General features: G+C 43.1%; 1 protein-coding gene across 2 annotated transcripts; it reads right to left on the bottom strand.

The window, feature by feature from the left end:
• Nucleotide 1: 1 nt before the first annotated feature.
• Nucleotides 2-13,672, bottom strand: mios (missing oocyte, meiosis regulator, homolog (Drosophila)). Of its 2 annotated transcripts, XM_066645047.1 has the most exons (12): nucleotides 13,574-13,672; nucleotides 10,795-11,392; nucleotides 10,052-10,676; nucleotides 9,757-9,855; nucleotides 8,694-8,948; nucleotides 7,421-7,590; nucleotides 5,785-5,850; nucleotides 5,531-5,689; nucleotides 4,969-5,121; nucleotides 3,321-3,525; nucleotides 2,689-2,818; nucleotides 2-1,742 (listed from the first exon to the last, which is right to left on the bottom strand). In XM_066645047.1, the coding sequence occupies exons 2-12, from the start codon at nucleotides 11,281-11,283 to the stop codon at nucleotides 1,652-1,654; spliced, it is 2,442 nt and encodes an 813-aa protein (XP_066501144.1). In that variant the 5' UTR covers nucleotides 11,284-11,392; nucleotides 13,574-13,672; the 3' UTR covers nucleotides 2-1,651. The 2 variants fall into 2 exon arrangements, with proteins under 2 accessions (XP_066501144.1, XP_066501143.1); XM_066645046.1 differs by lacking the exon at nucleotides 13,574-13,672 and having other exon boundaries at nucleotides 10,795-12,041.
• Nucleotides 13,673-14,337: the final 665 nt, after the last annotated feature.

Here is a 14,337-nt window from a genome sequence, read left to right as displayed (position 1 = left end):
CACCTAAAAAGAGTCCCTTAAAAAGTCCCCTATAAGTGGGCTGTAGAGCAGCTACTTATAACTCTAACCTTAGAGATTAGTTAGAATTTTGTTTATAATCTAAAACGACTCCTAGGCCATCAGCTTCAGTGAGGTTTATGTGACTGAATATAATAAAGTACTCACTGAATAATTCAAACACCTAATATTCACCTTCCAGAAGATAGGGAACTGCACAATAATTTCAAACAAACATGGTTAGACTGTTGTAAGGGTGGTGTATTCTATGTGCAGCACTGCTTTTCTCCACAAATTGCTTAAGAAGTAAACATCACATCTCACATTCATCATTTTACTCAAGAGGACAAGTAGAGGATAAATATTTTGCATATATGCTAAAAAAAATGGCACTTCAAAACATTCCTTTTGTTATAAATTGAAAACTCCCTGGTAATTAAATTAAGCTACCTCAAAATAAACATGATTCTTCACCAGAAAACTCAAGGCTCTGACTTGTTAGAGCTGCATCACAAACTGTGTTCTGAAGAAACTACACAAAATATTCCGCAGCACCCTCATCAAAAACAAACATGCGAAACGTACTATAGAAACATGCTGCAACAGCTGTTTAACACTGTTATAATATATTTATATTTACAACATTTTGCAGATTCTCATCTCCTGGGTGACTTATAATTATAATCCTGCTACAGATGTAGCATGCTAATATGCTACTATGCTATTATAGTGTTAGGAGTCTGGCCCATGGACACATTCTGGTTTAATATGGAGTGATTATCCAAGTGGGAAACTGAACCCTTGTCTGCCATGTTGGAGTCAGGGATGTTACTCATTACACTACAATTGTCTCCCTCTATCTCCTATAAAATTACTATGAAATTAATAAGAGGTGTGTGTATATAAAGATAAATAATTTGACACTAAAGTGAATAATACGTGAATAAAGATGAACATTTTTAGAAATATTTCCAGTCAAATCACATCAGTCCTCCCATGTAGGGAATGAAACATATTAAGAATCTGGTTAAATTATTAGTACAGTATCAGAATTTTAAATAAACAAATAATCTTTTGCACATCAACACCAGATGGTAATTTTGTGAATTTTATATAGACTTTTCTTTCCATGTATTATAATTTTATTCTTTAAAAACATTGACTTCCTCTCAAAAATATTTCTACTTTAAATCAACAATACTGACAATTTAATTCTCAAAATGTAATATTTAGTTTTTAAATAGCGCCTGATTTCTCTTTCAAATATTTGTGGAATCAAAAATGTACGTTTTATTTTTAACATAAAATATTTCCTATGTTTTGTGTGTGTTCCTAAATGACATTGTTACGATTCTGTTTCGGTTTGTCATTAAATTTGAGGTAATAAAGTTGTTTAATACAAATGCGAAGCACATTGCTGACTTCATCCCGCATTGCTGTTTTCACATCAGATTCGTTAGCAGAGTCTCGTTTCAGTTCTTCACACGATTTCTGTTTCATGGTCTGGAGGACCTGAGGAGGTAGACGTTCTGCGGCCGAGCAGCTGACCGTTTCACAGGACGCCACGATGTCTTCCATGTCTTTGCAGGGTCTGGCCACTGCCACGGGTTCCTATCCTCAGGAGAACGGTAGTGGAGCAAAGGCGGATTTACTGCTATACGTTGTCCGATGGCTGCAGGTTGCCGGTGGTGTCCAGCTGCATGCATTTACAGGTGCAGGCCGAGACAGGACACTCGCTGTGGTCTCTGTGTGAGGGGCAGTAAATATATATTAGAATACAAAGATTAGGAGAATCATTTACCTGTACGTTATTTGCTCTTATCCAAAGGAAGTTCAAACGTAAGCATGCTACATGAGGTAGGAAAATGGAGGTGTTTTGTATGCAGTGTCAATGTGTTGTCCTCCTGCTCTAGAGTTCTTCTTCTGACTGTCACCCTCTGCCTGCTCATTTGGGTCTAGGACCCAGATTGGCGTTTTCTGCATCGGCTCTGACGGACTACAAATGTGCCTGGATGTAGTTAACGATGCTCCGTCAAGCATCAAAACAGTTCAAACCATTCAAACATTTGCTGCAACGGACTCGTGGAGGCACGTCAACCAATAGAAACAAGGATGGGCGGCACAGACCAATGACAGATGAAAATCCAAAAATCTGAAGGCTAAGCGCGGCAGTGTACTTTTTCCCAGTTCTGGATTAAACCAGATTAACAAAATATAAAGGTTCACTTGGTCGTGCAGCAGCCTGGCAAGGTGTGTGTGTGTGTGTGTATTCTGGTTTGTCAGGTTTCGTCTGGTTTTCAACTATCCATATTTCCTTCCAATTGTAAAATGTCTCGTCTCCCATTGGCTTTCGATTTTCAAACTTTGCCCCTGCTGCAGCCACATGGAGATGTGGATTTCAAGATGGACGAGTGCTGCATGCGTATGCACCTGCCGCTTTGTCTAGACGACACAGTGTGTATGGGGCTGGTGCTGCATTCATCTGCCTATCTTCATAATTATTTATGAAGCACCTGGGTCAACAAAGTGTTCTGAACTGCTGCAGTGCTGGCAATGACCATACTTGCGTTTTAATTTCAATAAACGTACAGAGCTTAGTTTACAACTTTTTAAAAAGTGTTTAATCAGAACGATTTATTAAAATGACTTGGCGCACCCACCATAAATACCAAGCAACACTCTCACACTCACCTGAACCAGCTAAGCATGTGGCCAGCATGACCACCATGGCGACAGTTGTGGCACCAGGTGAACCAGTTTTTGAATTGGGCGAGTTTTTTATCTCGTGGCAGGTCGACTTTCTCATCAGACTTCCCCGGGCCTGGAAATAGCAAAAAAAACCACATTTCTTATAGACAAAGGGATCTGTCATAACACAATTCATCACTTTGTCCTTTGAGGTTTATCTGAAAATGGAATGCGGTGGAACCACAAAATACCTTGTAAGTCCATGAATAATATGTATGCTCCGGAAAGTACGCCCCTCGTGTTTAAAACAGGATTAGTACCAATTATCTTCAACATAAAAGGGCCATAGGTGTCGGTAACAGAATGGAATCTATTTTATCATCACAGATTTCGATCTGTAAATATACACGTATGGCTATAAACTCTTTAAATGCTTAAAGGAACACTAGGTTAGCCTTGATGGCAATGACAGAGGCCCTATTCTCACTACTACAGCTCAGTGGAGCATTAAAATGGTGTTCCATTAACATGCTATGTTATCTCTACACTTTTATTCATCCTCAGTCATGTCCCCTTTCTATGGTTTGCTCAGTAGTTAAAAGCCCATAGAACAGCTATAGTTTTTAAAGAGTTACCTGAGCAGTTGGACACTGGAGTTCCCATGTTCATCAGACAGAGGGCACAGCGAGGTAGTGGTTTCCGGCAGCCCGGGCAGCTGGTGACTTTTGACTTTGTGGGAGAGCCGCTGACCCCGTACTGGCTGAATCCTCGGCCTTGATGGGGCATGGCGGAGCAGCTGAAGGATATGGACTTTCCGCAGAAGTTACAGCTCACAAACACCTAGAGGAAGGGGAAATATGATGAGATTATGCATTTATTTTGTTCAAAATATCAAGCTCATGTCAATTTCTGCCACACTTTCCAACAGTACTCAAATCACTCTGTTTTTATTAATACTAACTTCTCTACAGGGTGGGTCATTTATATGGATACACCTTAATAAAATGGGAATGGTTGGTGATATTAACTTCCTGTTTGTGGCTCATTAGTATATGGGAGGGGGGAAACTTTTCAAGATGGGTGGTGACCGTGGCGGCCATTTTGGATCCAACTTTTGTTTTTTCAATGGGAAGAGGGTCATCAAACTTATTGGGAATTTCACAAAAAAAACAATGGTGTTTTAACGTAACTTTATTCTTTCCTGAGTTATTTACAAGTTTCTGACCACTTATAAAATGTGTTCAAAGTGCTGCCCATTGTGTTGGATTGTCAATGCAACCCTCTTCTCCCACTCTTCACACACTGATAGCAACACCGCAGGAGAAATGCTAGCACAGGCTTCCAGTATCCGTAGTTTCAGGTGCTGCACGTCTCATATCTTCACAGCATAGACAATTGCCTTCAGATGACCCCAAAGATAAAAGTCTAAGGGGGTCAGACCGGGAGACCTTGGAAACCATTCAACTGGCCCACGACGATCAATCCACTTTCATGGTAACTGTTCATCTAGGAATGCTCGGACCTGACACCCATAATGTGGTGGTGCACCATCTTGCTGGAAAAACTAAGGGAACGTGCCAGCTTCAGTGCATAAAGAGGAAAACACATCATCATGTAGCAATTTCACATATCCAGTGGCCTTGAGGTTTCCATTGATGAAGAATGGCCCCACTATCTCTGTACCCCATATACCACACCATACCATCAAGATGTGCAGCACCTGAAACTACGGATACTGGAAGCCTGTGCTAGTATTTCCCCTGTGGTGTTGCTATCAGTGTGTGAAGAGTGGGAGAAGAGGGTTACATTGACACTCCAACACAATGGGCAGCACTTTGAACACATTTTATAAGTGGCCAGAAACTTGTAAATAACTCATGAAAGAATAAAGTTACATTAAAACCAAGCACACCATTGTGTTTCTGTAATTCCCAATAAGTTTGATGTGTCACATGACCCTCTTCCCATTGAAAAAACAAAAGTTGGATCCAACATGTCCAACTTCAAAATGGCCGCCATGGTCACCACCCATCTTGAAAAGTTTCCCCCCTCCCATATACTAATGTGCCACAAACGGAAGTTAATATCACCAACCATTCCCATTTAATTAAGGTGTATCCATATAAATGGCCCACCCTGTACATCAGAACTCCATAAACATGTCTTTCTCGGTGCAAGACTTCCCAGCTAGTCAGACAACCCAAGCCAGAAGTCAAGTCAGCCAAATTAATAAACAAAAAAAGCAGCCTAAAGAAGTCATGAAAAAGTAGCCAGACCCCTGACCTGAGCAAGAGGTTTGGAACTGGGGTCTAGTTTACTCCTGTGTATGTCAAATTCAGCTCGTTTGTGCCAGAATCTCCAGGCATCCAGGAGATTACGATAGTTCTCAATCCAGCACTGCACTCGTGGATCCTTCACCACCTCCGGCGTAGAGCCCTGAACACAAATAATCCACCATCCCTTCAATTTCAGATGTGAGGCATCCGAGGGACATTCACATTTACAGCAGCACAGATGTATGTGGTAATACAGAGTTTAAACTAAAGTTCTGCTTCTTGTTTCTCAGTGCTTTCCTGCCAAATAATGTGCCGTATCTGCACTCTGTTATATTAACTGACATCAGTCGAAAATTAATGGATTAAAGAGTTAAACTCCAAAACGAAAGTGCAGGCTCTATCATGCCCTCTAGAGGTTATTCAATTACAATGTTCCTTATTACGAGACTGTATAATGTTAGAATGCCAAGGCACTGGATCTGTTACAATAAAGAATCACAATCACCATTAAAATATTTTAAAAGACTAAAGACGGCAACATAATTTTCTGTGTGAAAATGATAGCATACCCTGAGCATGCAGAAACTGGCTGTCTGCACATCTCCTGTGTGATCTACATAACTCTCCATTAGATCTACTCCATCCTTGGTCAGTCCAGTCAGGAGAATGCCCTCCAGATTCCCTGCTTCCTTCATCTCATTGGTCAGCTTATCTATGTAGCGAGGCAGCTATACAAAAAAATAAATATATTTTATTTTTAATTAATGTTGTAGTTTACTAATAATAAAGGTCATTCCGAAAGGTAAGTAAAGAAATCTTTTACCTGATTGTCATTTAGAAACATACAGGCGAAGGCCACTCTGTCTCTGACAGCCACACGACCCTCGTACTGTTAAGAGATAAGAGTTTGGCTTAGAGCAGAACTTTCAAGGGATGCTACAACTGTAGTTGTAGCAGAAGTGTATTCTCTTTATAACAGTACTGGACACCCCATATTTTTTCACATTTTTATTGGGCTTACTAGCCTCTCTAAAACAGAACTAAATAAATAGAAGCCCAGGGGGTGTCTTTCACAAACCAAGACTTCCCAGTAGGGATGCACCGATTTGACCTTTTTTGGGCAGATACCGATAACCGATAATTAGCACCTTGGAGTAGCCGATATATATCGGAATATTAGTAACTGATAATTTAGGATTAAAGCAAAACAACTTTTTTAGCGTGGGTTGTCATAGGACAAGCCTTTTCTTCAGTATTTGAACATTTCTGTACTTTTGTACTTTTCTGTAATTTTATCTTTTAAGTTTATTAGTTTATTTATATTTTTTTAATCAAAGATTTACTGCTGGTTCCACATGAATGGTTTCTAGAGGGGCGTTAATTAGTGCAGCACAGGGTTTGTTTTGGAGCGCGAGGGAGAAAGAGTTTGTTGTCGTTTTTCATCAATAAATTCAGACGCTGAATGACTCTATATCTATTTTCATGTGTTTTATATAAGAAGGGCTCCTGTACTTTGGTGTTTGAGAGTATCTTTCTATCGTTTAACCTGCTGTGTGTGTGTGTGTGTTTACACCGCTATCTGTGTGCGCGTGTACTGACCGTCGCTGATATTTTAAATTACTTTTCACCACAGAGAACTTTAAACCCAGAAACTGTTCTCTGCAGAAACTGGGAAAAAAAAACATCCACGTGGCAGAGATAGTTGTGTATTTACAGTTGAGTCAGGGTGTGTCCACGAGAGCAATAAAGGCACCAAGTTATCGGTTGTAATATCGGCTAAAATATCCAATATCTGACCGATAACAATAAATAAAAAAAAATCTACATATCGGCAAATAATATCAGCCACCGATTTATCGTGCGTCACTTTTTCCCAGTTAACTCCTCGCCTTGGGCTTTAATTAGCCATTATTCATTCATTCATTATCTGTAACCGCTTATCCAGTTCAGGGTCACGGTGGGTCCAGAGCCTACCTGGAATCACTGGGCGCAAGGCGGGAATACACCCTGGAGGGGGCGCCAGTCCTTCACAGGGCAACACAGACACACACATTCACTCACACCTACGGACACTTTTGAGTCGCCAATCCACCTACCAACGTGTGTTTTTGGACTGTGGGAGGAAACCGGAGCACCCAGAGGAAACCCACGCAGACACAGGGAGAACACAACACACTCCTCACAGACAGTCACCCGGAGGAAACCCACACAGACACAGGGAGAACACACCACACTCCTCACAGACCGTCACCCGGAGGAAACCCACACGGACACGAGGAGAACACACCAACTCCTCACAGACAGTCATCCGGAGCGGGAATCGAACCCACAACCTCCAGGCCCCTGGAGCTGTGTGACTGTGACACTACCTGCTGCGCCACCGTGCCACCCTAATTAGCCATTATATCCGACCAATTCCACTTTATGAAATACGCAGCACAAACATCTCGTTCATGTACCAGCACTGCGTCGTAGGACCCTGGTTCGCTGGTGAGGAAAGCAAACATCACACATAGGTAGGGCTTCTTCAGCTGCAGCCTTAAAGTGCTGCACATCTCCCTCCAGAGTGACGTCTTCTCGTCTGTGTAACCAGAAAGAGCCATGGCCACTACGTTCAGGTTCAGGTCACCTGGGCAAAATCAGAGAAAACAACATATATAGACCACACAGGAGACGGCACATCTGAAGGAATAATGTAGACATTGTGTACAGCTTTGTTGTCGTGTATGAAAACCGTGCTCTAAATTCAGTTATAAAATAAACATCTTTTTGGCATGTACGCATCAGCCGCAGGACTGCTGACAAAAGCCAGCTTGGAGGTACTATTTCAGTCCTGTTTCTTCTTCACGCGGTCCCTCTAATAATATTCTCCAGGTCACAACTAGATGAAAAAGCATTGGAGCACACATTGCCCAACCCAGCTTGAGAAGATCTGGACCACTGCAGAGTGAGACTCCAAATAACACACAGCCAACCACATTGTGACCACCTACTTGTTTCTATAAACACTGTCCGATATCTCAGCTCCACTGACCATACATTACAGTCCAGCAGCCCCTCTTCACCCTGTTTTTCTACGTTTAGGAGCCCCAGAGAGCAACCACAGAGCAGATATGATCTGGATGGTGGATCATACTCTGTGCTGCAGTGACACTGACGTGGTGGTGGTGTGTTAGCGTGTGTTGCGCTGGTATGAGTGGATCAGACACAGCAGTAGCTGCTGGAGTTTTTAAAGCCCTCAGTGTCACTGCTGGCCTGAGAACAGTCCACCGACCAAATACATCCAGCCGACAGCATCCTGTGTTCACGGACAAGAGGAAGACCAACACACACTGTGCACCGACAAATGAGCTACTGTCTCTGACTTTACAATGAACCAACAAAGTAGGTGTGTCTAAAAGAGTGAGTGGACAGTGAGTGGACACAGTGTTTAAAAGCTCCAACAGCACTGCTGTGTCTGATCCACTTTCACCAACACAACACACACTAACACACCACCACCACACACCTGCTCTGTGGGGGCTCTGCTCATTCAAGAACAGGATGAAAGAGTGCTAACAAAGTATGCAGAGAAACAGCTGGGCTACAGTCTGTAACTACAGAACTACAAAGTGCTCCTGTGTGGTCAGTGAAGCTGAGAGAATGGACAGTGCATGTACAACCAGGAGCTGGTGTATATTTCTATAGGGTATACCTAATAATGCCATATTCAGGTGTTGAACGACCCAGTACCTGTCTCTGCCAATGCTCCTTTGTGGAGGATCTGGATGGCTCTTCGGATGTCCAAGTTAAAGACGGCAACCGAGGCTGCTCTCTCCCACTCTCCCTCCTGCTCCAGAGACTTCAGAAACGGCTCCACGTCAACGTCCGGCCCACGGCTGATCCAGCCACACAGCCGCAGGGCCAAGCTGCGCTCCTCACTGTGGTACTGCGCTACATCTGTGGGCCTGTCCGAACCCTTCCAGCACCGCCGAGACTCTGTAGTACCTGGACACAGGATGAGGAGAGACTGAGATTTCAACAAAACACGGCATAGAAGAACGGCCTGGTCTCGGCATGCCTGTCACAATCATAGAGCTTTATACAAATAAAAATAATGGCAATTAAAGCTGAACAAAAAAGGTCCCTCTGCCTACTTTCGCCCTCAATTAACAACTGCAGCGTGGCACTGTGTGTTTGCATCACTCTGCAACAGCTCCGAAACACTAGGGCCGAACCTCAAATATCTTCCTCCACCCTATGCAGTGCACAAGGGAGGTCATACAGTAACGGTTTTTCCATTTAAAAAGTGCACTGTATATCAGAAACCAACTTGTCTAACATTTAGTGCACTCTCAGAATGTAGTAGTTTTAGTTTAATAATCTGTAAAGTGCACTCTACAGGGAGCAGGCTGCTATTTGTGACAGAGAACATTTCACATGCAGTGCCAGAAAGAAACAAATATAACCCTGGGACTTTTTTCTTGCATTGCTCCGCACTCCTCATAGCTGTATTTATTTTTAGAGGCAGACAAATATGTTATTTTCTCCTCCGCTTCACGCAGCCAATACACTCACATACAAATCATTGTCTAATTCGCTTTCTGGCTTCACCCAGCATCTTTTTATTAGAAATCCGTCTCTCTCAGATAATTTGGTTTAATGGTGGCTGCAGGATGCAAAGAGTATTTCAAGAAATATATCAATCAACCTCCTCAATTCCCATGTAGATAATACACAACCAAAGGTGTTATCGTTTGACCTGTGAAGTCATCTGCGCTGCTTGCTGCTTCTGAATATTGTGCAAACTACTCACCAGAGGAGGATTTAATGATGTTCTTGATGCCTGAGTAGATCAGAGACGGCTTGCTTCCCTGCTGCCTCTGCTCCAAGTCTTCAGTGTACTGCTGCATGAGTGAATCTCACATAGGAAACTAACTCACAATCAGCATCAGGACGTAAGAGGGATTGTGGAAATCATTATTACGTCTTGCTCAATGAATACACAGAGAATATGTTTCCACCACATATCAATGGACTGAAATAGCCCAAAACAATAATAACCTGTTCCAGTATCAGTAGCTGCCCATTACAGACTTTCTAAAGGATATAGTGCAATGTGTACCAGAGGGACCTGAGCTGGGGGTCGTTCCCCCCAGCCAGCATGTGGTTCCTCCAGAGCTGGACGGTGTCGTGACCATATCGCGACTGAGCACGCTCCCTCATCTTAGTGGCGATGTCCTTTTCGGCCGCTCCAGCTTCCCCGTTCTCCTCTGTACACTCGTACAAGTGTCTCCCGCAGGCCCACATCAGGGAGGTGGTGGAGCTCCAGGCCAGAGAGATGCGCTCAAACACGGTGAAGTCGTTCATGGCTCGATTCGGGGACACCACCACCATGCGGTTCTGAGTGGACGGGTGCCAGGCGAAGCTGCTGATGATGCTCTCGCTGCAGGGCTGTACCCCTCGCTCGATGATAATGGGCTCGGTCTCGTCGCCGATGGGCGTGGGGGCGTGCTGCATGTCGTACAGGCGTATGACGTTGGAGTCTCGCGTCAGAGTGGCCAGCAGCCCCATCCGCGTCGGGCACCATGCCACCTTGGTCAGCGGCTTGGGCTGCTCGGTCAGTGTGAAGACAGGCTTCTCAAATCTGCGCAAGTCCCAAATCGCCACCTGGCCTTCGAAGAATGATGCCACGCGGTCTTGGAAGTACGGGTCCACTGTTACTCCCTGAATGGCCTGTGTGTGGGGATGTCAAACATTTATATTTAAATAAGTTATGCATTGATATCGGTCCAGAATTTTCATATTCCCGTGAACGCATGACTGCTGATATCATCACTTTCAAGCTTCATACCTTGGTGTTGACGAAGGTCTTCTGGCTGGTGTTGCGCAGGTCAAAAATGGCCAGGTTGCGGTGCATGCCGGCCAACAGCAGCTTCTGGTGGTCTCGGGGCAGCCAGCAGAGAGACAGACAGGCATCGTTTTGTCCCAGTTCATACAGTGGCTTAGTAACCACCATACCGGAGTCAGCATCTCCGGACAGACGGAGCTTCTCGGCCGGTACAGCCTCGGGAGAATACTTACTGCTGATGTCCCAGATGAGGACAGAGAAGTCGGCCCGGTGCTTGTCCAACCCGGCCGCCAGCCAGTTACTGTCCACAGGGTTCCACGCCAAAGTGTTGCACTGCCGAGCGTGTTTGGGCACAAATTCCTTCCCAACCAGCTCCTTGAATTTGGAGTTGTGGCTCTGTCCGAGGCTGGTGAGCACCACTCTGCCATTGGCCTGACCGACGGCCAGCAAACACTCCGGCTCGTGCTTTGGGTACCAGGCCACACATTTCATGTAAGGAGTATCAGAATTAATGGCCAGCAAAGTGGCTGCGGTCTCCTCGGACAGCGGCAGGGCTCCGGCTTTGGCTTCTGAGGTGCCAACAGCTCCGATTCGGTACAAACTAAGTTCGGAATCACAGATCACATAGCGGTCCGCATGATGTGGAGACCACAGGATATCAGGCTTAGAACCGCTCATCATTACAACTATGGTTTAGTGCAAAGGTCTATCTGCAAGGCTTTTATAGAAATAACTGTAATATTAACATATTAGACAAAAAAATTGTTAATAACGAATAACGTAATAATCATCTTTAAGTATCGTGATACTGTGTTTCTGCCATATCGCCCACCCCTGGAAATACAGTTAGTAACATATCAAAACAACAGTTCACTAGTGTGCGCTAGAAATCCAAATATAGCGTTAAATACTTTATTGCATACAGTTAAAGAATAATTTTAGGTGAGGCGTGTAAATTCGTAGTTTCTGCCGCTGTCTGTTCGGTTCCATTCACTCTAACGTTAAAGTCACTGACAGGGAGGGGGGAGTTGTTTGGGTCGTTAGCCGCCGGATAGCTCTGTAAGCTAAAACATGGCGGTTAAACGTCCATTCAAACGATCCAAATTCGCCAGAAGTGCCTCGTGTTTCCACATCAGGAGAAACCTAAGCTCAACGCGCGGTTTATTAACGTCTACGGCAGCGTTTAAGAGGTTTAAGTGCAATAAACTTGCTCTCCTCAACCCACACTCAGCAGTCTAACTCCGTGTTTACGCTGCGCGCTCCCGCTACCGAGGACCTGTACGCGCATTTTAAAATAAAAGTCCCACCGCACCCTTAAAATAATTGTAACATACATTTGTAATCAAAAAAAAATAAAAAAAAAAATACCAAGCTTAAGATATAAATGTCAAATGGGACTGGTATAATTAGCTATTTATTTAAATCTTACATTCTAAATTAATGATACATTTATTGGTAAATTTAGTTTAAAATCAAATCTAATTTTAAAAAAATCGTCGCACAATTACATTTATAAAAAAAAAAAAAATTTAATTAGTTTTTTTTCAAATAAATTATGTCACGTTCTGTAAATGTTTCACACCATCGACAGGGCACTGGTTCATCACAAACCTATGGACACTTTTTGACACTGTGGTGTTTGGACAATGAAAGGATACCCAGGCAGACACGGGGAGAACACACCAATCTCTTCAGCGACCCGAGGCAGATTTCAAGCCCACAACCCCAGGACCCTGTGACTGTGTGTCAGCAACACTACCAGATGAAACATTGTGCCACACTGAATAAGATGAATGTTAAATAAATAAATAAACATACGTAACATAATATACGATAAAATACAACGTAATATATATATATATATATAGATTTTTTTACTGTGTAAAATGTTGTCGATATACCGCCCTCTAGAGGCTGTGAGATGGAATCGCACCCCCATCGTAAACTCAGATGCAGATCTGTGCTGTAGTGACAGAGCTTCCACCTTCTTTAAATATGTCATGCTGGAGTAAGACAAAACGGTTAAAGGATAAATACGTTTTTCTTTTTCAGATATTAATTCCAGAAAAGTTACAGACATTCCAGAAAAGGACTGCATTATTACCCAGTAAACATTTAGCCGTTGATTCAACGTTGAAATAATGTAATGACTGCCGTCTAATCAACGTTCTCTTAAGGTTGAAAATGAAAGTTGAAAAGACGTCCAAACACAGACATTGATAAGACGACTATTAGACGTATTTGATTGGTCACCACTTGATAACTAACTTATTAAGATGGATTTTGGACGTCCATTGACGTTTAAAAGATGTCCTTGACGGACAGACTACTTTTAGACCTATTTGGAACGTCCAGGGACATCCCTTGTTTACTGGGTATCCTCCAAATAATCTCCAAGCAATCCTCACCACAACAGCTACACAACACTCCCCTCCCACAGCCCCCTGTCAGTGACTCACTGCAGTTTTAAACAGACTGGCCTCCTCAAGAGTCCAGGCAGGGAGCCCACTTTCTGGTCTTACTCCTTCTCTCTCTTTCTAGGTTTGATGTCCACACACCTCTGTTCTCTCTCTCCCTCTCTCTCTCTCTCTCTCTCTCTCTCTCTCTCTACCTCTGTTCTCTCTCTCTCTCTCTCTCTCTCTCTCTCTATATATATATATATATATATATATACCTCTGTTCTCTCTCTCTCTCTCTCTCTCTCTCTCTCTCTCTCTCTCTCTCTCTCTCTCTCTCTCTCTCTCTCTCTCTCTCAACACTATGCCCACTACACTACACCTACCATGATTTGGTTTATCTTGGCCCTCCATCAGACAGGACGCTGCCCACAGGACGCTGTTGGTCTGACATTTTAGTTTTAATTTGGTGAACAATTCTGAACCGAGTTCAAAGCGTTTACAATACTATAATCTAATATTAAATACGTCTATTGTCTAAACAGCTGGGTACATGAACTGAAATATAGCCGTTATCATGAACAACCAGCCAATCATATCAAAGGTGGGTGGGGCTTGGTGGAAAACAGGTGGAAAAAACAGCACAGAGAGAGAGAGAGACAGAGAGAGACAGAGAGAGAGAGAGAGGTGAACAGTGCAGCACTGAGCTGGAGGAGGACTGATAGTGGGAGCATGTGCCAGAATTAATGGGACACTATTAACGTGTGCTTGATTGATCTGAAAGGTAAGAACCGATAAGTTTATTGATCCTGGATTAGTAAATCCTAACTTGTTGATGCATGCCCTTTATTCATGTGTAAACAATGTTGCACTTATCCACAGTGTGATTTTACTATGAAGAGAATACCAGAGCAAAACTGGAATTATTGATGAAATTATTATGGAATATTTGGACCAATAGGAAATGATAATTGGGCTCTGCCTGTTCCTGTAGCTACAATCCTTTGACGGTTGTGGTCATCAATGTCCATTTGCGTGAGATCACTTTAACATTATATTTATAAAGGTTTTACTGGTTTAAATACTAGACATGCAAAAGTTTGGACACACCCACAATTTATATTTAAATATATACATTTATTTATGTATT

Source organism: Hoplias malabaricus, chromosome 1, assembly GCF_029633855.1.
Source record: "Hoplias malabaricus isolate fHopMal1 chromosome 1, fHopMal1.hap1, whole genome shotgun sequence".
Lineage (NCBI taxonomy): Eukaryota > Metazoa > Chordata > Actinopteri > Characiformes > Erythrinidae > Hoplias > Hoplias malabaricus.
The sequence above is the reverse complement of the archived record's forward strand: the minus strand, read 5'-3'. Positions and strand labels throughout refer to the sequence as shown.

What these genes read in the sequence shown, in the direction of transcription:
- mios (XM_066645046.1), bottom strand. Translation starts at nt 11,472, where the DNA reads ATGATGAGCGGTTCTAAGCCTGATATCCTGTGGTCTCCACATCATGCG. An exon ending in CATCATTAAATCCTCCTCTG is followed by an intron (nt 8,949 to 9,756) that starts GTGAGTAGTTTG and finishes TCCTGTGTCCAG; the next exon opens with GTACTACAGAGTCTCGGCGG. An exon ending in TCCAGTGTCCAACTGCTCAG is followed by an intron (nt 2,819 to 3,320) that starts GTAACTCTTTAA and finishes TGCTATTTCCAG; the next exon opens with GCCCGGGGAAGTCTGATGAG.